The 25075-nt window shown below is 33.7% G+C and overlaps 3 protein-coding genes and 1 pseudogene across 3 annotated transcripts; 2 read left to right on the forward strand and 2 right to left on the reverse strand.

Annotated features, from left to right (window-relative positions):
* The first annotated feature begins 963 nt into the window (after positions 1-963).
* LOC140987741 (aquaporin TIP1-1-like) lies at positions 964-2225 on the forward strand. The gene is made up of 2 exons (XM_073456393.1): positions 964-1425; positions 1681-2225. Exons 1-2 carry the CDS (start codon positions 1015-1017, stop codon positions 2047-2049), a joined length of 780 nt encoding a protein of 259 aa, XP_073312494.1. The 5' UTR covers positions 964-1014; the 3' UTR covers positions 2050-2225.
* Positions 2226-6484: 4259 nt separating this feature from the next.
* LOC140987749 (protein SOSEKI 3-like) lies at positions 6485-10712 on the reverse strand. The gene is made up of 6 exons (XM_073456405.1): positions 9950-10712; positions 9681-9750; positions 9461-9576; positions 8196-9108; positions 7014-7316; positions 6485-6903 (listed from the first exon to the last, which is right to left on the reverse strand). The coding sequence occupies exons 1-6, from the start codon at positions 10158-10160 to the stop codon at positions 6837-6839; spliced, it is 1680 nt and encodes a 559-aa protein (XP_073312506.1). The 5' UTR covers positions 10161-10712; the 3' UTR covers positions 6485-6836.
* A 2425-nt stretch (positions 10713-13137) lies between these two features.
* Positions 13138-19303, forward strand: LOC140972806 (DNA ligase 1-like; annotated as a pseudogene).
* A 2574-nt stretch (positions 19304-21877) lies between these two features.
* LOC140966813 (uncharacterized) lies at positions 21878-22516 on the reverse strand. The gene has a single exon (XM_073427112.1). It carries the CDS (start codon positions 22500-22502, stop codon positions 21900-21902), a length of 603 nt encoding a protein of 200 aa, XP_073283213.1. The 5' UTR covers positions 22503-22516; the 3' UTR covers positions 21878-21899.
* Positions 22517-25075: the final 2559 nt, after the last annotated feature.

Below are 25075 nucleotides of genomic sequence, written 5' to 3' on the forward strand. Positions count from 1 at the left end.
CCAAACTACTATGAACAATCAGATGCAAATCGGCCACAAGACGTATCCAGACGGATTATGTTGCTTCATCGATCATTATTTCACTAAACAATTAAGGATATTCTCACGCATCCATTTTTGTTTCTCTAAAAAAATCTGTTAGATAAGTAATAAGCAGCTAATGAAAAGAAGTGGAGTTATCTTATAATGTGATTTAAGTATAATCTTCTTTATTAGTTCCAAGTTTGAGTTAAGAGTTTGGGTCTCAAGATGCAGTAGAAGTTTTTTGAAGACATAAGACATTGATAGACTTGATTTCGGTGAAATACACATGCGGCCGGCTGGCTTCGCCCTGTGCGATGCGGTGACTCACAAATGAGTGTTTTTTTTAATGTGATACCGCTGACTCAGTACTATTTAAATCATCCATCTACGAGCATTCATCAGAATACTTTTCGCATACATTTTTTCCGAAATTTGAAAGTTCATTCATATACATTGTTCGTTGACATTCAAAAAACTTGAGGTGCTGCAACTTGTCGCGAGAAAAAAGATTGTTCATGACTCAACTCATACTATATGAACATCTAGCTAGGCAAAAGGTTTCGCTGAGGAATATTCCCTTTTCATCCATCGATCGTAAGACTCATTAGGAACTACCAACATCATCCCCACCACGTAGATACATATTTTTGTATATATATATATAATTTGTTTGGGTGTTGCCCTAGACCAGCAAGACCTCTATATATTCAATCACATCAGATAGATCATATGACGTGGCCCTTATCCAGTCGGGTACGTGTCAGTCAATTATTATGATTTTGGCTTACCCCTTAGCTGTAGCCTGGCTCCACTCCCCAACCCATATTCCACAATTTTCCTATTTTTTCAATTATTAGACCGCAAATTTACACCGGCAACCGGCTAAACCAGTCGCCCCCTTGAGCTATTTTCCAATATAAGCATGCACCCCAAGGTTGGTTGTCTCACTCACTTCATCGACCGCCCCATTTCCTGATCCTTACAGAAGCCATGCCGCAGTCCAGCGAGTACTTCAACACTCCCCTACGCCGCGTCGCCTTCGGTAACCGCAACGAATTCAGCCAGCCCGGCGTGGTAAAGGCGGCGTTGGCCGAGTTCATCAGCACACTAATCTTTGTTTTCGCTGGAACTGGCTCTGGCTTGGCTTATAACAAGCTTACCGGATCCGGACCAGCCTCTCCGTCCGGGCTTGTCGCGGCGGCGATTGCTCATGGTTTCGCACTGTTCGTGGCGGTTGCTGTTGCTGCTAACATCTCCGGCGGTCACGTCAACCCCGCGGTCACTTTCGGATTGTTTGTTGGTGGGAATATCAGTCTTATTCGTGGTGTTCTGTATATTATCGCTCAGTTGCTTGGCTCCATCATCGCCGTCTTACTCCTCACCGTGTCGACTGGTACCTGGGTATGTTTGTTCCTAATTTTGGCAGTGAATTTTGTTCAAACCCTTTCATGGCTTTGATTTCACCTTTCTTAGTCTACCTTTTGTTGTGTTCCTATCATAGTCAAAACTTTGGATAATGTTAATGTATCCGGCCGTGAAAGAGTTGCTAAGAAGTCAATTTTCACGTGAAAGTCAAAAGATGGTTTTGGTGGTTTTTTCTTGGTATCAGTTGTCATAAGAATGAGTTAATGACAACCGTTCTTGCATATTAAACAGGCAATCCCTACATTTGGCGTCACCGGAGTATCAGTATGGAGTGCGTTCGTTTTCGAAATTGTGATGACTTTCGGGCTTGTGTACACTGTGTACGCCACCGCTGCTGACCCAAAGAAAGGTGAAATCGGAATCATAGCACCAATTGCAATTGGTTTAATCGTTGGAGCCAACATCCTGGCCGGCGGACCTTTCACTGGTGCCGCAATGAACCCCGCTGTGGCGTTCGGCCCTGCTTTGGTGAGCTTCACATGGTCTTACCACTGGATTTACTGGGCCGGACCACTGATCGGCGGCGGGCTCGCCGGAATTGTGTATGAGGTCTTCTTCATCAGCCATTCTCACGAGCAAGTGCCCGGCGATGATTACTGAGGGCCATCGAAAGAGACTTGCATGTTCTCAAACTTTGTTTGATATCTGTATTTGCTGAATTTGTGAGGTTTTCTTTTGTTCATCCTTTTGCTTGTCTTTGTGCTATGAATTGTACCACGTGAGTTTGATATGCTGTAGGGCTTCGCTTTTAGCCAAATAAAGAATTATATTATTTATTTATGAATAATAATAATAATAAAAGGCCATTGAAATATTTTTGAGGAGCTATTAATTTTGAAGTAAATGTTTTATTAGTAGTCAACATATACTTCGAAAATAATGGAAATAATTTACTCTTTTCATTTAAAAATGTAACAAACAGAAAACAAGTGAATATTTTAGTTAGCACACCGACTCAAATATATTAATGTGGCATTTATTTGGTTTGATAATTGATATTTTTTATACAGTATTATTATGAGTAAGTTTTTTGTGAGACGGTATTACGAATTTTTATCTGTGAGACGGGTTAATCTTATCAAAATTCACAATAAAAATTAATGATCTTAACATAAAAAGTAATATTTTTTATGGATGACTCAAATAAGATATTCGATCCACGAAATTGATCCGTGAAATCGTCTCACAAGAGTTTTTGTGTAGTATTTTATACTCTATCAAAAACCTAACTCATAGTTGGTTGAGTAGGTGATTTATGATTAATGATTAGAAGTTTGATTTTTTTTATTAATATTTTTTCGAACGTGTTTTTTGCACATTATTTGATTAATGTATTTAGTTGGTTAGCGTCGTTTGTATGTTAATGTGGAGTATATTTATTGTATATTGTAGCGAGTGCGTCTTTCGTTGGGGAAAAAAAAACTAAATTATGAACAATTTACGTATGACTTTCTTACCTTAATGGTATATAGAGGTGAAATTTCAACTTGTCAAGCAAATTGGTTTATAAGCTTTTTTTCACGTAATCGGTTGGAATATTCTAGTTTGGTATGATATTATATATATCGTTTTGTGTTATCTTCAAATTTTGATTGTTAGATTACCAAAAGTATGTCGGGCCACTTTGTCGAACAAATTTTTGAATCGCTTATTTATTTTCATTGAATTTGATCAATTAATGGATTAAGTTTTATAACAAATTTTATCAATGAGTAAAAGTTATAATTTTGTCATTATACTGATTCGTTCACTCTTCAACTAGCTAGTAAATCAATCAATAACATTTATCTACATTCAACAGAAATTTATTTAAAGTTGATCCACAAATAAAAAATTAGACACGATTAATTTGCCAAATAGATTGTCAAAAATATCATCTCACATATACCATACTAGCTAGGTTTTTACTTTTGTTTTGTTTTTTATCAAAAAAAAAAACATTTTGAGATGGTTTTACGGATAAATTTTACGAGATAGATTGAACTCGATCTTATTAATGACAAAAATATAAAAACATTAGGTGACAGCTCGATTAAAAGATTATTATTCATTAAATAAAATGATTGTTATCATGAAATTAAAGATTCGATTATAAAATTAGATTTAAAATGATTTGTTTGAGTGGTGGGCACCATTACGTGACACCTCGAAGACTCGGCCGCTGGTTTTTCAAAATAAGGACAAAGAATAGGAGGTTGAATGAATTATCTCGCCGACCCTTTTCACGGACAAAGTTATTTACTACATACGTCACGTTGCACTGTCCAGAGGAGATAATTAATTAAATAATTTAGTGCTAAATATGATTTTATTGAATAAGAATTCGGGTTTGGTTGTTGCTATTAATACGGATAGTATTTTTACTTCACATATGATATTTGTATTGAGTGATAAATCATGATCAATCATTTATATATTATGGTTGAATGAGTGGTCATGATTTATCAACTCAGAACATGATTTCAACACACGTATCATGTGCTGAGCACTTATATAAATAACATGAACAAAACTATGAATTCTAGGACGTGCGTGAAAATTCGTGGAATTGAATTCTTATCGACAAACTTTATTATTTAAGGTCAATAAAAATAAGGGGAAATACACAGAGTTAGTAGAAATAAAGTGAAAATTCGAATTAATTGTGGTTATATTTTGCTATTATTTTCGTTTACAGTATTTCGAAAAGAAAAATGAGAACTTGTACTCGTATCGGTATCGGTTTCGAGTTTGGTTATGATTATGTTTATGGTTCGTCTTATCATTAATTAATATTGGTCTCGGTTCTACTCGACTTTTAATTAGATATAACTCTCCGAAATTTCAAAACTAAAGAATTCAAAAGTTAAAGTTTTACGTGAAACCGTGAGAATTAACTTTGTTGAAACTTAAATTTAGGAAATAAAACAATGTCGATAAACCTCACCGTCGACCAGAGTTGCCTTTAGGTTATAGACTAGTTTCTCGCTACTCGCAATACTGCCATACAAATTCAATGTGCGGCATGAATAATGTTGAATTATTACAGATTGTTAATAGAATAGTCATTTTGTGTCGTAAACTTTGCTATAGGTGAATTTTGATTCTATATATGAAACTCTCTTGCTTGTTCTTTAACTTCAAATATTCATCGGCATCACATATTTTTTATAAATATATATGATTACAACTTCATCGATACTTTCCGAGGTATTGTTTTTTTTAAAAATAGAATAAATTACATGTATATTGTATAATTAAGTCATTACAAGGATTGCAACAATCTCAGCACTATGTTAGTATCCTTAATTTGATTGTCACGCCAAAGATTTGCCAACATCTGAAAATCATATATATATATATATATATATATATATCAATGGTAGTATATCTTAAGAAATTATAAGTATAGATATATACAATCAAAAAATTCTTCCATATAATAGATTAGTATTTTGATTTTGACTTCTCTTATATCTTTTTTCCAACCTCTTACGATTCAATATTATTATCTTATTATTATATTTAAGTGAATGACTTATAATTTTATTGAATAACGGTAAACATGTTGAGTTCATATATTCAACTCTAATTATTTAGTAGGTTTATTGTGATATGATCTCTTATATTTTTATTCGTGAGATTATATCACTGAATTTTTTGTATTATTTTAAAATCTGACAAACATTATGAGATATCCACTTCATTTGATATCTATCCATCCACTCCCCAGTCATTATATGTATTAGTGATAAAAGTACGTACTAACTATATATGTGGTAGATTAATTTTGGTTTTTGAAAATTGCCATTTGAAATATGAACGGAGGTTTTTTCAAATAGATTCCTATATGTTTGTCATTTTTTTATATTTATTATTAATATTTACATTATTTAATATTTAGTTGAAATAATAAGGTTTTAAAATTAGTTTGAGATCTTATTGGCGGATCAAATCAATCACTGTCTATGACTGAAGTTTAATAAATAAAAATATAAATGATGATGATGACGTCGACGACGATGATAATGATAATAATATAAGAATTTTTAAAACCTAATTCTGTGCTGGAAAATTCGATTTCCGAGTAGAACTAATGGAGAAAGTGGAAGAAGAAAACCCTTTATGAGCTTAATGTCATTTCATATCAATCTTTTCTTATTTTAACAACTTTATGTTAGTGGTTAAAATAGGCATTTGAGTTATAATAAGTTTTAATAATATATTGAATTAATATAAACAAAACATAGACTGAAATTTCACTCTGATTCTTCAGATTCTAAAATTTCACTCTGATTCTGATGATGGTGCCAGGATAAGAATNTAAAACCATTATTTTAATTTCTTGAAATTATTTTCTTGTTGGGAGTTGCAATTGGTGGTACCAAGAAAAAAATATATCGAGAATGAAGGACAACCACATTCTGTATTTGTGTTGGGAGCAAAATTCTCGATTTTTTGCAATAAATTTAGAAATTCATCCATATAAAGAAATTTAGATACAATCTTCGCAATTTAGACAAAAATGGAATTATCCATGTAAACTGCAATTAGAACCCTTCTTGATAAATATATTGAAATCATCTTGATTTTTCGATGCTTTATTTTAAGTGGTTCTCTCTCAACTTTCATTATTACGTCGAAAGACTTTTCAAACTCTTACGTGGAAACTTGATATAATGATGTGATCATGGTATGAGAAAAATTCATCGACTAACTCGAAATCCTATTAAACAATAAGGTCAAAAATATCACTCGCATAAATTGGAGTAAATCCATTGATTCTGTTATCAAACAAATCAATTTTACAATAAATCAAAATAACGAAGACAGCATATTTTTCTTGAAAACGAAAATTAATAATTAATAAAAGTCAAACGAGCGAAATTGTTTAGAAAATATTAATACATGTATGGATTGATATTATTTATTCCATAAAGTAATCGTGAAAAATAAAATAAATATATTTAAAATTATCTTATCATTTGATGTCAGAAAAATATATCCTTGACATTGGATTTAATCTATATCTATATTTTTTAAAAAAATAAAAATAAATAACGAACATTGAATCAATTAAACTGATATTTCCAAAGTCAGAAACCAAATTACAAAATAAATCGAGCCAATTTTCTGAACTAAATCGATTCGATCTATTATTTCCATTCAATCGTGTAAATGCTAAACCTACCACTGCTTCTGAATTAGATAAAAGATCCACTTGAAACCATTAGATCCAACCATAAGTATGGGTTCAAAAATCATTCACCAGTGCAAACTCCTCCAGTTTCCAGACTCACAAGAAATTCGACAACAAATGGAGAGAGCCATTGGATAGAACAAGGTAGTCACACCACCTCCATGGACTCTGCACAAATTTCTACCTCCTAAATCATCAAACATGCCCCCTAAGAGTTGCATTCGCCCTCGTACGGTGCTTTGGATTGTATTATAACCCGAGCTCCAGAAGCAAGCCTGTTGCAGAAAACGAGAAAGCAAAAATCTCAAGCTATATGAATAAGAAAAGGTAGTTAACTAGTAAGTTTGAGAGCCAGAACTAAAGATTGAGACGAGTTGGAACTTAACTTTCTTCGATTTTGATCATATTTTCCTCTCCATTTCTGCAGGATTTTGGTTTCGTTGATTGTTTTTGTCCCACGAGAGGATCGGTGCTTCTCTTGCTCCCGTCGTCGGATGTTCCAGATGTAATACTTCTTGAAATTTCAGTTGCATCAGACGAGATTCTAGATACATCGGAAAGAGGAGATCTCATAGATTCGCTTTTTGGCTGGGTAGTTAAAGAAGCCTTGATGGATCTTGGAATGCACTTTAATCGAATGGAACTTGCTTCTTCCTTGTAATCAACAAGATCAATTTGTTGAATACTTCTGCATGGCAAATGATTTTATTCATCTCAGAGAAGATACAAGTATTTAAGAAAACGTTGGTTTGAAAGGGTAATGGTAAAATCCTCGAAGCAAGAGATCATTTCACGTTTTTAATAAGTCTGCACAGCAATTTCATGACCCAATAGCCTTTATAACATAGCCAAAATCTATAAGTTTTGTGAGAATGGGGATTATTACTACCTAACATATCAATTCACGAAGCCATAGAGAGAGATATATATTGAGCACGACATTGTAAAACATTCAACTCACGGCATCGAGTAATCATGGGATCGCATGAAAAAGAAAAGTTTCTGAAGCCTCAGCCATGAGATTGCCCACTGGCAGGAGTCAGAATTAGTGCCGAAGTTAAAAGTCAAAATTTTTTAGACTATTTTATTTTGTGGAGGGTGGAAGATCCTTATGTTTTGTCACATACACCATAGGGAAATGTTAGGGACTATATTATTATGGACCCTAATATATTGGACATAGGCCCAAGAGTCTCAATCCAATGGAAGAATCTAGATGTGTGAGAGAAGTAGAATAAAATGGGGAGTCGTAGCAGGTTAGAGGCATTCTGTTAATTTGTCATTTTGAGTATTTACTAGCTTGTGCTAGGGGTAAGGAGAGTGAGTGTAGTGTTCCTGTAAAAGGATTCTAACCTTGACTGAGATATTTCTTAGATTATATTTCATATTAAATAAATATGTCTTCCTTTTCTATTAGTCAATATTTCTTAGATCCTAATAGGAAAAATATGTATGTACATGCAAAAATGTAGTGTAGGGAAGGACCAATAGCACCTGCCTGCTACCTCACCCACCACCAGTTGGGTTGCCAACCGAATGTAAAGCTGAACAGAGAAGATAAACGGACCTGTCAGCTTTGTCTGATAAAGATCGTTGTTGGGTGGGTATTCCCTCCTTGTACATACTCATTTCAACAAAGCTGCCACTAAAGTATCCTTTATCTTCCAATTTCGTGCTCTTTATACGAGGATTCTCTGCAAGGCAATCAAGATCTCCTAACATTGATGAAGTTGAGAACAACGGGGAGGAAAATTTGGAATGTGAAAAACTTGGCTTGTAAGTTGGAATGAGGCCAAAGCTGTGATCTTTCATTGCAAATGAACCGCAAGAAATTAATTGCATTACTATATTTGAAGCCCTGTGTCTCACATTGGATGGCATTCGAAATTCCTCCTCTTCAAGAATCCTAAAGCTGTTGATCTTCATAGCATCAGCTCTAATGAGAGCCTCTAAGGTATTTACCCTACCATCCGAGTTTACTCTACCGCTAGAATTTACCCTGCCGCTTGATGATGCACTGGATGTGGAAGGAGGTGGAAAAACAACATCTCTGCAAATTTCCTCGGGTCCTGTTGTAGGAACTATCTGTCTTTGATGAGTATCGTAGGGTTCAGTATCTAACGTCCCATCATCAGTTGAAACACCTCTTGTACAAGTATCTCGAACTTGACTAGTTCTGCTGGCATTCTCCTCTGTTTGGGTTGAAGCATCGGCAAGACCATCATTTGCATAAATCTTGTACTCTGTTAGGCTCAAAGAACCATTCCAAGGCGAGTTTTTCCCCGTGCTAGACTCTGGAGACAAGGCAAACGAGCAAGGACGTTGAAGTGGGGGAGATATTTCATCATCTTGAGAATTCTTTGTAGCTCTCCCATTCAAGCTAGATGAAGAAGACGATTCCTCCTGACTTCTGACAGAAGGTGGTTCTGGTAATGCTTTCTGATTCTCTAATATGACAGCTCCAGCAGGACTAAAGCGGCCTATAAAACAATAGGGCTAACTCATATTTTGCATAAAGTGACAACATATTTCTGCATCAATCCCCCTCTCAGGAGTATAAAAATGCATGAGATAAATATTGCATTATCCTTTCGCAAATTCCATACGTACATTTTTATGGTGTTGCTTTCTCAATTCCATTGTTTAGGACAAGAGCAATGCCTTGGCCAATGCCAATATACGTAAATTTCATAACTAGGTATCAACCATAGGTCTAACGTCTCCCACCACTTTACAATACACCAACAAAACAACGCCACAGAGTGTATGCAATTACACCGTGCTGTACTAAAAAAGCTTGCACATTATGCTAGAACAAAAAATCCTACATACCAGAATTGGATTCTTCAAAGAACTCTGAGCCCTTGAGAACATATTCATTCCCACGAGTAGGAAGGATTAGATCATCAGCACAAAGATCATGCCACACAAAACCATTCTTATAACTCCTGCATTCACCAATTTACACTAAAATCTTTTAGCACGCTCTCCTAAAGACAAATAAATGTGAATTCCAAGTCAAACAATAAAAAGTTCAATGGATCCATTTTACCTCTTGCAAGACCAAGAATACAATGAGGCAATGCCTCTGCCTCTCAACCAATTAAGCCTTTCGATCACATCTTCAAAACAAACACAGAATGCAAGCTACCAATAATTTCAGTCACATCTCCAAATTAAAACACGAAATTCAAAATTCAACCAATTAAACTCTCGGTCGCATTTTCGAAACTTAGGCAGAAGTTGAAATTCAAGAAAATCTCACTCACCGATTGCTTGAATTTAAACAAATATCCACAATCAAACTGCATTTTTTGATACCTCGCAAGTAAAGACCATCGGGGCAAGTAAGTGGAACTTCGATAAAATGCGGATGCTCGAGCTGTGAATTCCTGCATAGGTAGTAAACTACCGGAACTTTGGCCTTCTGCTGTGGATGCTGATGGCTGTAGAGGTGTTTGGGGGATTTTTCATTCCATACAATAGCTCTTTCTGGGCTCTTCTGCCTTTGTCTCCTCATTCTACCCTCCATTTCAGAAATCAACTTTGAAAGCTCTTAATTATCAGAAATTTTTTAAGAAAACCCAACAAACCCTTTTCTATTTTTCTCCCATCCACACACGTTGAAGTTCAAGAAAGATCTAACGATGATCTGAAATAGCTTAATCTCTCCCCACAGTCAACACATACATACATGTACCAGAAAACACAAACCCAGACCAAATATTAAGAACAACTAACTGTAACCATACCCAGTTGCAGAACGACAATACGGGACACCAAATTAATGAAAAATATGTGGCTTATGTTCCTCTAAGCTTGACAGAAACGCAAAATCTTAAAAAAAAAATCAAATTGGGACACGCCCGCATTAAATGCATCAAGCCATCAGTAGTTTATCCTCTTCCCCACCACAAGCAATCACAGTGCGCTGGCGAAGGACATCAGACCTTGGGAATGATTGAGTGGAGGTAGATCAAAGCAAAGAGTGAAGAGGAAGAAAGGGACAGGTGAACGGTCATGGAGGGAGCAGCTTCTTTGGAGTATATATTTTGTTTTTGCCTAATATCGCATGTATTTTGTATCTTTTGATTATTGTCTTTTTACGGTTACTGAATTATTGGTTTAGGTTTTTGAAATTTGACTATTATTATTGTTATTATTATTATTTTTTAAATCCTATTTTTAAGATGAGAGGACTTGAACCCGAGTCACTGCAAAGAAAAACAAAGTGAAATCATTGGAGTTAAAGCTTATACTCTATTATTATTATTATTATTATTATTATTAAATATTGGTATAATATGAAAACCACTAAATCTTTTAAGCATGATTTTCTTAACCAACGTGATAAAATAAAAATAAGAATAAATTATTATAATTAACTAACAAATATTTTTACATCTCTAAATATATTCAAATTAGTAAATTTATTTTTCTTTGCATCTTTCCACAAACTACTACATTGTTATTCACACACGCACACAAACAGCAATGCATCATTTGATTTACAACAAAATTCAATTTTTGAGGATATGTCAACTATCATATTAACAAATTAGCTAAAAAAATGATATACTATATCCTCCAGCATGGCGGGCCAAGTATAAAATTTGTCTCTTTTCTCTACACTGTTTGCATTTAAACTAAAAATGGTAGGCCTAGTTGTCGTAAAGATAGGTTGAAATAGACATTTTAGTGCAAGAAAATTTAATAATAATTTGAAAATACCCATGTAGTTTTTATTAATCACTTATTAGTGTAATACAATAAGCCCAACGTTCAATAAAATAATGAAAGATATGACACAAATGTGATTCTAATCTTTTGTAGCATTGAGCCAAATAACTGATGATTGCACCAATTAAAGAGTGTTTAAGAATAATGATGATGATCCTTGTTATTGAGAAAAATGGTCATTGTTATTAAATAATAAATAAATAAAAGATAAAAGCTAGAACCCACTATCGAATTTGGTGAATTCTAAAACAGCTTTAACCATTTATTTTTTAAAAAATAAAAATAGAAAATGGAGAGGCCAAATAACAATAACTTTTAAATAATATTGAGAGTGAATCACTAATGTATATTATAGAATCCATATAGATTGAAATGGATGGTTGATATCCGTTATAGATCGGTGACAACATGTCATATATGCTTGTCGGGTCTTTCGACCTATCATGGGATAATACTATATTGTAGGGAATGACCTAGATTTGATCACATATTATTTTTTATGTGAGTTTCACGTGAAATCTTGATCATTGATTCTACGTATAAGGTCATACAGATAAAGTAATACCCCATCTGTAAAATCAAATTTCCCCCTGCTTAATTGTGTTATGATCAAAGATCGTGACATATGGTTCAATGAAAACATGTCATATCTGCTTCTGATATGATCAATGATCGTGACAAGTATTGTCTTTGATGAGGTGTTCGAGTTAATGAAATATATGAACGTTTGATCAATGATTAATAGTTCGATTATCTGTATCAACATCTTCTCGGACAAGCTTGTCACAAACGTATTTCTGGTGTGATTTATCTTATTAACGTGATTTGCAAGTTATTGTGTCAACACGAGTGTTTACTTAATGTAATGTTGTGGATTATCACGTCATATATAAATAAATAAAGATGAATAGAGTTGAATACATGATAAAATCAATAATTCCGAGTTAAAAGACATAAATAAATGTTTTATTAGTGATATATGATTTGTTATATATCAGAGAGATAAATTTTAAACATTTAAAAGTGTTCTTATTTGTTAAAACAATAACAATTCAAGTGTTTGGAAGATTAATCTGTTAGCAACAGCGATCCCAATAATTACACTGATTTATGACATATTAACCCTATTTGGAACACTGTACCAAGTCCAGTGAATTTCATAACAAGCTAAACAATGGCTGAGTTCTATGCTAAAAACATGGCGTATTAATGAGATCAATAAAATATAACTAGGTCTTTTGTGAGACGGTCTCACGAATCTTTATCTGTGAGACGGATCAACCCTACCAATATTCACAATAAAAAGTAATATTTTTAGCATAAAAAGTAATAATTTTTCATGGATGACCCAAATAAGAGATCCGTATCACAAAATACGACCTGTGAGATCTTCTAATACAAGTTTTTGCCTAAAAATATATATGATTATTTGTTAATTTATTTTAATCCGAGAGAGTGTGATCTTTTAATCTGGTTAAAGAGAGTGACTTAAAAGATAAAATAGTCTTTATACATGTTCGTTAAAATAAAATAAAAAATAAAATCATATTTTGACTCAATCCAGATTCAAATCATATGCTTTTGCATATCATAATATATTATCATTGAACTATTGTAATGTTTGATTGAATATTTACGTAATTATATAAAGGTAAAGTTTTCTGTTTTCATCTCTAAGTCAAAGATCAGTCGAATTTTCTATATTTGAGTCTATTTTTTTATATTTAAGTCAAAATTTTCGTTTTTGGAGTTTTTAAGGGGTTTGGCATTCTAATCAAATTACAACTCTCAGAATTTCCCGCCATTTCATCATTCGCCGCCTCCTCCAACCGCCGGTTGATACTTTCACCCGGTTTATGACACTGTTGCTCCATCGGTATCTCAATCTCCCAGCGAAACTACTCCCAATCAAACTGTTCGTCTCATTTTCCTCGAAAACTTCGCTCCTCTTTGCGAGGTCAAACCCTAGATTCAAGACCATGTCCACATCTCGCCCCTCTGCATTCGATGTCCTCATGTCCAATGCTTCCAAGAAAAAGCAGTCACAGCAGCAGAAAGCCGCAGCAATCTCCCAGAAAGCTTAAAAGCCCCGCTGGCATTTCACAAACTTCTGGTTTGAATCCTAATGCTAGTGATTCAGGTAGTCCCGTTACTAAACCGATCAAAAGTGATGCGGAGAATGGCCAATTGAGCCCCAAGAGCTCAAATTTAGACCAAACTGGAAATGCTCTTGCTGAGACTTTGTCAAAGGATGGCCAACAAGTTGCAATTGGTCCAACCGTAGCTGAAGATACCCGTGCACCGGCGAGCTCGAAACAGGAGAAGATTAAAAATATAGAATTAATGTCCAAACAGGGTGGGTTCGGAACTGCTGATTCGGATAAAGACTCCGTGGTGGTGAAGAAGCCCAGGTTGTCTATTAGGAGAGCTTAGTGGAGTTGAAGAAAAAAGCTGCGAACTTCAATGTGAATAGGGCATTATATTGGGCAGTGGGAGAGATGGTGCCTTTTATGTTCGTAGTTAAGGCTTTTGATGCTATATCAAAGGAATCCGGGAGACTTGCTGTTACTGAGATCGTGTACAATATGCTTAGGACTGTGATCGAGACCACACCGAATGATTTAGTGCCTGTGGTGTACCTCATGGCAAATAGGATTGCATACGTGCATGAGGGGTTGGAGCTAGGAATTGGGGACGCCTCAATTATCAAGGCCCTTGCAGAGGCTTGTGGGGCAAAAGAAGCACATATTAAGAAGCAATACAATGTGATGAGTTTATTCTAGATGATTGTTGGAGTGTAATTGAAAGTTTTGAAATTTTTATTTTCTTTTTTAAATTGCATAATCTTCGTTGTGGTCATTAGGAAACATGGATTTTAATTAAACATGAGTTTATAATGAAAATTAATGCAGATGCAGCTTAAAGCTAAGAGGAAAGCTTATTTTATTTTATTTTTGTTAAGAAATACTTTCTGTATCATCAACAAAAGGTCTGAAAATGTTCTGTATTCCTCAAATTTCAGATTCACCTGTCTGCCGACAACACTTCTAATTTCATTGGCAAAAATACTCTGAAACAAGTAAACATATGAGACTTTTTAATAAGATTATCTACATGATGGCAGACATTTATGCAATGAAAAAATCAGTTCAGGAGTGAAGAATGTGATTGTGGTGGTATGCACGTAGTTCATCCAAATGCAGGTGATGTTTTTATGCTGTTTGAGTGGCTGATCATCTGGTCGATTGTGCTCGCAGTCAACTTTTGGTTTGTTCTAGCTTTGATGTGTTTTGCTATGAGTAACTACGATGGACCTGCTTTCATCTTTGTCAAACGTTTCCATCTTCTCCTATCAAGGACTTTATTGAATTCATCATTTCAATGTTAACTGATTATAGGAGCTTGGAGATCTGGGTCTTGTGGCTGAAGCCAGTCGATCATCCAAACCTTTGATGCGGAAACCAGAAGCATTAACTGTTTCCAAAGTTTTTATACTTTTCGGCTTATTGCCAAGGTACTTGAGTGCAGTTTGGTTATCCTTTTATATGATTTGGGGTCGAAGAAGATGTTTCTTTTGTGACTTGTCTGTTATAGATTTGTCCTCTGTTCAGATGTTATATCTTCCTTTGTTTTATTTGAAACAATTTTTTGTCAATGCTGACTTAACTTACACCATCCAAGAATAGGGCCCTCACTCCACCGGTTAGATGCAAGATGAAATTTGATATGCTTAATTAGTGTTGCTTTTTATTATTCCTTTTGTTGGGCTGCGGTAGCACTTATACACAACTGTACTGGAAATGTAGTGGATTTTTTATTTTTATTATCTTCACCATAAATTATAGAAACATGATGCAATAAATATGAACTGGGAATTTACTAATGATTTTGAGACATGAAGTCAAGCGAATGGCTTCATAAAGATACAACTTTGATATCAGTTTCTTCATTATGTAATGATCTTTGGAGTTGCAAATTTTTCACAGGCCTTGATTGTTAAAGATATGTGACTTTTGATCATTGATATTTTAGCATAAAGTAAAACCATTTAAAACTGAATTTAATTGCCTCTTAAGATATCTTCTATTTTTTATTTCGAAAGTAAAACCAAAGGTTCTTGTTGAATTTTTTATCCTCAATCGAGCAGCTTGATCTATTTACGCATCCTGTCTCTCTTGAAAAACAGTGGTTTTGTAACTTTCATATTTATAAATGCTCCAATCCATCAAGATGGCTAGGCAGAGCCTGAGATGTTTGGTTGAAAACATGATTGATGCTGCATAACTTTTATAGGTACCGGATCCTGTTTTGGCCCTCCATATCAAATAACCTTTTTAGAAAATAGTTGCTCAAATCTCGAACCTTTTTATAACCATGTTATGTTGTGTACATTCAGTCCTCTTTTTGATATCTGCCTGTCAGAAGACATGTTTTTAACTAAATTATTTGTGAATGGATATGGTTTTGATTTTTGAAATTTCAACTTCTGTTATCAATCTAGCTTTAATTCAATGGATGCTTACATCTAAAAGTTAGATATTGGAACCGCGTATGGATTAAAAAATACTTGAATTAATTAGAAATTTGAAGTTTTACTCCGAAGTTACCTATTATATGATTATGAATGGGTTGGTTCATCTAAAGTTTGAAATTGGATCTGAATGTGGAATGAAGAATATGTAAAATAATTTTAGATATTTTCTCTGAATTAATAAGCTAAACAGGTCATTAACATTCTACTTTCAACTTTTTCCTTTATGAATTCTTTCGAGTGCTTCTCTCAAGTCTCAACGTTACCTTATTTAATATAATTTTTGCACATTCAAATGCCGCAATTTTAAGTGCTTCATGCAGCACCTGCATATCGTTTTATGTTTGTTTTGTATTTACCAATGTTATGGTTATCGTTTATCATGTTTATCAGACATTTGTCTTGAGATGTTTATATATTGTAGATATTGTTTCTTCTGCAGATTCTCAGTACACGTGCTCAGAAAAATGTTGTGTTTAGTGAAATTAAAGTCTGTGCATATATGCCTTTGATATTCTCTATCTTAACGGCCAACAACTTCTACGGGAGCTACTTAATGTTCGCAGAGAGGTATGATTTCCGTTGTGGGTTAGTTATTTAGGACTCTAGTCCCTGCTAAGAACTAGTGATAAATGAAGTTGTTTGTCTCAGTATCTTTTTAGCGACTATGCCATCTTCACGTGATCGTTATGGTTGTGATACTGTTGAATTGGAGAGCATAAGCTTTCTTAACTCAACTCGATAAATGTCTGAAGATTGTTAGGATATAATTTTTTAAACAAATTATATGAAAAAGGTAAAATAAATGTATTGACTGATAGATAGAAAGAGTATTAGCGAGGATTGTGTAGTTATTATATTTGGATAGTTGATTAGAATTGTGAATTGATGCGGAGCGTAAAAAATTCAAGAAGAAAGTAATGAAGGTGGTTTGAATTATATTGCCGAAACAATGTTTGAACTCTTGGGTTGAATCAAGAGCACAGCCAAACACACACTCTGTCTTTCAAGTTTTACATGTTTTTTGCTAGCTAAGGTATGTTTATTTTTGCTTTATGAGCTTGTGCTTGAAAATATTTACTTTTGTGTAGCTTATTGTATAAAATGCTGAATCTTCAACCAGGTGATTTGCAGTTACTATTCTCTAATTTACTTTAACAACTTCTAATGATATTTTACGTATCATAAGTATATGATGATAAATATATGAAATTTGTCTCTGTCACAATAATTAAGCTTTTACTCAACTTTATTTTTGATGTTTACAATCTTTCAATCAGAATCCTTTTTCTTTTTTATTTTGTATCAGTTTTTTTTTTTTTAAAAAAAATTCTTTATGATGTACAGTGTTTTATTACTCACTTGAATGTGTATATATGCAGAACCTTTACAAGTCATTTCAGGAGGAAGTTGGATTTTTTCAGTTTGCCACTGCACTAACATCAAATGATCTCGAGGAAATACAAAAATTTCTTGAAGATGCTGTTAGTTCCAGGTGATTCTAATTTTTATGGTTTTATGTCATGATGAATTTGAGATGCACACTAATGTATTTTGAGACATTCAAAATTAAGGTTCGTTTGCTGTTCGTGTATTTTGTTCAAAGTTCAAAACTCCTTTGTCCACGTCAAAGCTGTCAACTATTGACATATTTCCTTTTTCATGATGCTCACTAATTCTTCTTTTCAGTTCTGAGGATTATCAAAACCTTGAATAGAGATGCGACATATGAGCCTTCAAAACGGTCTAATAAATGGTTAAAATTGAAAAAGGACTATATGGAGAGGCAGGGCTGATCTCTGAATTTGTTCTGCATGTATGCCAGGTTACAGTTAATAGTTATGCTTTGCAGTATTGGTGATTCTTTGGATCTGGTTCCCATTGCTGCATTCCATGGAAGGGGAAAACATACCTGTAATTCACATATATACTCTCTTCAGTTGAGATCAAATATGTGTTGATGCTATGCATGTATCCATTTTAATGCATTATCTTGCTTACAAAATGTGATTGTTTTAGATTTGAAATGACAGTTAATTTTAGTTACTTCTCGAATTATCGGCTGTTTTGTTTTTTTCCTTATAGGTGTGTATGGCGCCTTTCTCCTTGCTTGTTACGATAATGACAGGAGTTTCAAAGCATTTGCAAAATCGGTAAGTTCTGCTTCTTGCTATTATCAGCCAACATATTGGCGTCACTGGATGGCTAGACTTGTCTCTTTAGGCACTGTCTTTTGCTTGAAGAACGTTCTGCCAGTCCTCGCTCTAAAGTAATTCCCAAGCCAAAGGTTTGTTTAATTCAAATATTAATTTATGAATCCGAATGGATGTGTTTTTTCTGTATTAATTAATTTCTTTATATGCTTGATGTGTATGCAATCTCCAGTCGTATTACAGGTATTCAGATTCATTAAGTCCAGATGTGTGGTTCGAACCAACTGAGGTAGCAATTGCATCTTTTGCTTTATGTGTGCTTTACGTACAAATTTCATGTATTCTACAATTTACATGCACAGCTACGTCCTTGACTAATAGCAGCAAAAAACTGGAAGTGTTCCTATCGTTAATATTAAACTTTTCTGTTGAAGACGAGAACTCTGACAGGGGTGATCAAAAAAGATTTCCAATTTTTTTATCTTTATATAGATTTATTCTCTTTTTAGGAAATGTAATTCCTTTAGGCTCACTGTGTCAAAAATTTAAATGTTTCTATATATGTATGATTAAGTGTATCAGTTGCGTTCTCATTTAGGTTTGGGAGGTGAAAGCTGCAGATCTAACTATCAGCCCTGTTCATCGTGCTGCAATTGGTACTGTAAATCCTGAGAAGGTACCACCACAAAATTCACAAGTTCTAGGTTTCATATGTTAATTTATTTCTGCTATGAACCGAATGGATTGACATCCCATCTCTTTTGTTTTCTCTTTAAATTTGTTTTCGTAAGGGAATTTCTCTACGATTTCCACGCTTGTTGCGTGTAAGAATCCAAAGCAGGCATTGTCATCTGATATGGTAAATGAATATTACAGTTTCTTGGTTTCAGTCAAGCTTCTTTTTCATTTTTTGTCTGAAGCTGGCAAGGTGTTAAATCTAAGCTATTTCTTTGGTAAATCAGGTTGCTGATATGTATAATGCTCAGAAACACAATCAACGAGATAATCAAGATTACAACGAGGATGATTAAGATAGGGAAAATAACGCCTCTCTCCTTGATGTATGGAGCTGGTTCCTTCATTCAAAAGAACGCAAGCTGGTTTCTTTTTGCAATATATATGTTATTGCCAGTCAAATTTTGTGTGTTTCACCCATCAAAACTCTGGAAAAATGTCTCTTATACTGATGTTCGACCCATGTTGCATGCTTACTTAAAGCTATTTGAACCAAATTTATCCACCACAACTACAATAATCGCAGTAGCGAATCCTGAGGAATGTTGGTAGGACACTTTCTCCACCTCTCACTTAAGTTATTTTATGAACTCCTATTTTTGTGCGTTATATAGGGGTAACTCAACTTCGATTTGAAGTGTCAGAAACTTGGAACTTAATAACATTTTTGACTTGTTTAATCTGCAGGATGGCAGCCATGTTACAGAATTGGCAGCTCACGCTAGGGATTTGAGTGTTCATTCCTAGTAAGATTTTCAGTTGTGCTAATATAACCCGCTGCGTAATTCATATTAGTTGTCAGTTAAGTTGACTCTCGTTCTTACATTCTCATGTCTATTGTATATTTTCAAAATTCTCGATTGCCAGTTTTCATAAATCCATAATTGGGTGTGTTTGTTGGTGGCTTTCACGCGGAAAAAGAAAATGACATACAGACAGAATACACCTGCATGTGATTATCCGACAAAGAACTTGCTGTGGACTATAGCTGTTAGCAATCCGTTGATTGTTTGTTTGGGTTGGCATGTTTGAATATTTGCCATATGAGTTTGAGAATCTATGGATTCATGAGGCGTATCCGGAATGCCACGTAAGATAACCGCCAACATACATATGATGATCGAATTTGAAATTTTAGAGAAGTTACATATTTTTCTTTTACAATTTTATAATTTTTTCGTTTGGGATGAGACAATTATTATTATTTTTATACGACGTGGGAAACGTAGTTGATATCTTTCGGTGTAGACTGGGTAAATCTCCTAACTAATGTAATAGTGTGCAAATTATATTAGTCAGACAAGTCACACTAAATAAACTCTGTGTGATAAGTTCGTTCAAGAAGGTATTGATAGAAAAAATCGAATTTTTGATCAATGAACAATTGCTCATCAACTTCATAGCTCGAACGCCCATTTGAGAGCCGGATGAGATGATTATTGGTAGCATGGCTGGCGGGTCCATGTATAGTATGAGTGCGAGTGCTGTGATTTGTGGAAATTAGGGGTAGAGGAATGTTGGAGTCGAGAAAATGTGATCCGGGCATTGAATTTCAATGGTTTTTTCTTTCTTTTTTCTTCTCTTTATCTTACCGTGTGGACCAATCTTGATTTGTTTTATTGGGGTTCGGTTGCCTATAATTCCAACCGCCTTTCGCGCCAAATTTATGCCAATCTTTGCCCGAACACACATATTTATGATTCAGTAGGAGAAAATTGGAATATTTTTTTTGTAGCAAAATTAATATCAATGAAGCTGAAAAAAATGAAATAGAGTTCACATTGACTTAATTATGTTTTTCTGTACTCAATCCTTTTTAATAAAAACAAGCGCTTCAGCCACGATAACATGTTCAATGTTTATAAATATCAATAAGCTCTTGGAGAAATCATAAATTTGAAAATCTAGGGGTGAATGTAGTGTTTTAAGGGGTAAATAATACAATTTATGCACTTTTGTTGAAAAACTTGTGTAATTAGTAGTCACGTCTCGTAGAACGTGCAAAATAATTTTTGCGTAGCTTTTGGAAGATTTAATTATTCGAGAAGGTAACATTTAAATTAAAGTATTTGATGTAAGATAAAATTATCAATTAAAGAAATTGCTTTTAAAAAAAAAAGATTTGGAGGTGGATCCCAAATTTGATATGTAGGAACCTACTCGAGCAGCCAAACCGTGCCTTTCACACGTTGTGGTCTTGGCCGTCTCTCCATTTAAAGATTTTATTATATTCATATACAAACTCAAACATTCATTTTATATAATAGTTTTTTTCTTTGTTTTTATTTTTTGTTTTTCGAAGAATAAATAATTAGATTCCTGTTTGAGAGTTGAAAGTGGGTTTGACTATATATTATTAACAGAAACGAGTATATAAGTGGCAACTTTAGTCAAAAATAGTTTTTATTATTGAAATGAATGAAAAGTATGTGTTTTAAAATTAATTTTTAAATTTATTGTTCTTTTAAATAAAAGAATTAAAATACTGTATTTTGTAATTAAAGTGGTAAAGTTTATATCAATACACATTTAATCAGAATCATGTTTATGAATAAAGAATTAAATAATTTGGATAAGTGAATAATTAAAATAATAAAAATAGATTAATTTTGTCAATAACTCATCTTATAAAAAGGTTTCAAAGTCTCTCAACCAAGTTCAACATCCAACGACTGAAAAAAAAAAAAATCCAATTTCTAGTAATTGTTTCTTCATAAAGGAGTACTCTCAAGTAATCCGTTTATTAAAATAGACAGAAACAATCAGTTTCTTATATCCCCGACTCCGAATAAGATTGTTCAAACTGTTTTTTTGATTTGAAACTGATATTTATTCCCAAAAAAAATCTACTTGGCTTCATTCTCTGATGGAACTGCGATTCACTGTGCTTCTAATGGTGGAAAGCAAATAAAATTAAGATCTTTTGATATGGCAACACTACTTTGTACGTTACAAAAGAGACAGTGCTCCAACCAGATTACAGGCCAAAAAAGCAGACAGCAAAATCTTCAATTTTGTCCAGCTTCACTTCATCCAAACTACTGTTAAGCTAATCACTAGAAGATATTGCAGAAGTTGAAAAACATAAAATACAGCACTAAAAGCTAATAATTTAGCTCATTAATGGCGATTGGAGAAATCCCTTCTGGTATTTCAGCTCAATGGGAGAAGAATCGGGGTTTTCAGGCAGACCCCTCTTCCTATTTACCTTCAAAATGTTGTTTTGTAATGATGATTGACTGGACAATAGAGTTGGAAGAGGCGTTGGTGATGATGGGATCACCACCGGCGGCGGCGGGATCTGGTTGGTGTCAAGGGGGGGTGGAGGCTGGCGCCACCGCGGGAGAGGGCCGGCGAGGAGGAGGGTTTGTAGAAGGGGCCCCGCTTTCATCACTGCTTGCAAAAGCTTCCCCTTTTCTGGCAATGGCCTGTCGAGTAAGATGGGAAGCTCTGCTTCCACCTCTTCTGCTGGCTGCGGTGGCGCTGGTGGCTGCTGGAAGTGCGGTGGAGACGAAACAATACTCTCGTCACAATCTGAGGAAGAGAAAACATTACTGAATTCAATCCCTTTTCTGGGATCATCTTCTTCAATGCTCGAAATCCCAGAATTCGGAGCAGATTGGTTCAATTTCTGCTGAATCAAAATCTTCTCAAAGAACACATTTTGGCACTTTTCTTGAGCTTCGTCTCTCTCTTTAATGGCTACGTGTAGCATTTCTCGAAGTTGGGCAANTTTGATTTTGGTTTCCAGGTTTAAATTCATTTTTACTTACAGCATTTACTTCTGGAAATGCTGTTGATCCAGTGGGTCGGGACTGATGATTTCTCATTAATAGCTCGTTGTTCTTTTCCGCCACAAGAAGACAGGCGATGAGTTCAGAATATCTCGCAAATCCACGCACTCTATATTGTTGCTGTAGTGTTATATTTGATGCGTGAAACGTGGAAAATGTTTTTTCAAGCATTTCCGATTCTGTAACCTCATGTCCACAAAATTTTAACTGCGAGATTATTCTATACATCGCTGAATTGTAATCACTGACTTTTTTAAAGTCTTGGAATCTTAACATATTCCATTCATCACGGGCGGTCGGAAGTATAACTTCCCTTATATGTTCAAATCTCTCTTTTAATCCTTTCCACAGAGCCATGGGATCTTTTTCGATGAGATATTCACATTTTAAACCTTCATCAAGGTGTCGTCGTAAAAATATTATAGCTTTTGCTTTTTCTTGTGATGAAGATATACCATTTTCTTTAATGGTCTCGCTTAGACCCAATGACTCAAGATGCATTTCTACATCAAGAGTCCATGGCATATAGTTTTTCCCAGTAATATCAAGAGCGATGAATTCGAGCTTTGCCAAGTTTGCCATGGTGGTACTAAAAATTACGATGCATTTTATTAGTTAATGAATATTGCAATACAAAGTAATGGATAAACAACAAGTACAAGTATTCGTAAAAATAAAGAAAACACACGAGGAGGATATTCTCCGATAAATACAAGACTGGTGAGTATGATAACCAAAATAATTAAAAATAACCTCGTGAAAGCCATCTTCTTTTTTTCTTCGAAAATTTGATGAAGAATAATTTTTAGAGAAGAAGAGAAAGTTGGAGTGATTGAATGTATTTGTGAGATTGTATTTATAGAGCAAAAACTAGCCGTTTTGTTACCGTTTATTACCGTTGGTGTATAAGAAAATAAATGTATGTATTTGTATAATTTTATGGTAATAATATGGTGTATATAATATTAGTCATATTTAAATAATTATGTATATCATATCACATTATTATAATTAGGTGTCATAAGTTATTTTGTTTAAAAACCTTATAGGCTTTTATACTTGTCGTATCCCTTACCGGGAGTGTGGGATGTCGTCTTAACATCCTCCCAGGATTTATAACAAGTTTTTGAAAAAATTATTTTTATTATTTCTAACAATAACATTATATTATATATTACATATATAAACAATAAATAAATAACAGTAAAATAAATATTATTACTTTTGTTACCTTTTTCTTCTGTTCGGAGCTTGGAAAAATATGGAGGACTTTTAGAGCTTCGTGCTGATAACGTGTTGTGAAAAAGTAAAAATTTACGGTAAAAAAGTAAAAATCTCAAACTCTCAAAATTATCACACTACACACTTTATAATATTTTTCTCTCAACTCAATTGTGATTTTCTTCACAAATGAGAGATCTATTTATAGAAATTTTTTACAAATAATCCAAAAATAAAATACATCATTACCTACATCATCACACACTAATTTTCAATATTCAACACCTAATTTTACCTAATTTTCAACATTCAACATTCACATTTTCAACACAAATATTTAACACATTTTTAAATAATTTTTCAACAGATTGTATAGTATTCACACTCAATTCTTTTTAAAAAATAAGAATATTTTATTTCGTAAAATGAATTATAATAAATTGAAACGTAAATAACATTAAACTATATGATTTAATACAAATTTACATATTTATCTATACTATCTTTATTATTATCTTATAATAGACTCGAGTCTACATTGTTCGAGGTTGAAGTTTCAAGCAAAATTCGACTCAATATCTTTCAGTGTCTTTATATGTGTATGTATATGTAAATATAATACATTTGTATCTATTTCTGATGCTCATAAAGATGGAGTACTGAAATACAAGTGGGAATAAGATTTAAGATAGTAAATACAATAATATATATTATCAAATTAATTAAGACAAAAACTTGTGTGAAACGGTATCACGGGTGGTATTTTGTGATACAGATCTCTTATTTGAGCCATCTATGAAAAAATATTACTTTTTATGTTAAGAGTAGTACTTTTTTTTTTTTATTGTGAATATCGATAGGATTGACCTGTCTTACAGATAAAGATTTGTGAGACCGTTTCACAAGAGACCTACTCAATTATTAATAGACACTGTGCTTATGTGACAAAAATGTTTTAACAAAATTATTAACTCAAGTCTCTGGAAAATAGAAAATAAAATACAAGAACGTGTTTCTTGTTGAGTCAAATTTCTCCACTTACAAGTCCAATCACATTTTTTGGAAAAATTAAAACGATTAATTAAATTTGTCAAAAAAATTAATTAATGTTTTTGTCACCTTTCTAATAAGCTATCAGTCCTTATTATTTTAATTTTTCCATATAATGGTCATAATTTTCAAGTATTTCTACATCACATTATTTTCATAATTTATAATCAACTATATATTAAAATCACATTTTTTGAATTTAATCAAATTAAAACATCCACTG

This window comes from Primulina huaijiensis, chromosome 1, assembly GCF_012295235.1.
Source record: "Primulina huaijiensis isolate GDHJ02 chromosome 1, ASM1229523v2, whole genome shotgun sequence".
Lineage (NCBI taxonomy): Eukaryota > Viridiplantae > Streptophyta > Magnoliopsida > Lamiales > Gesneriaceae > Primulina > Primulina huaijiensis.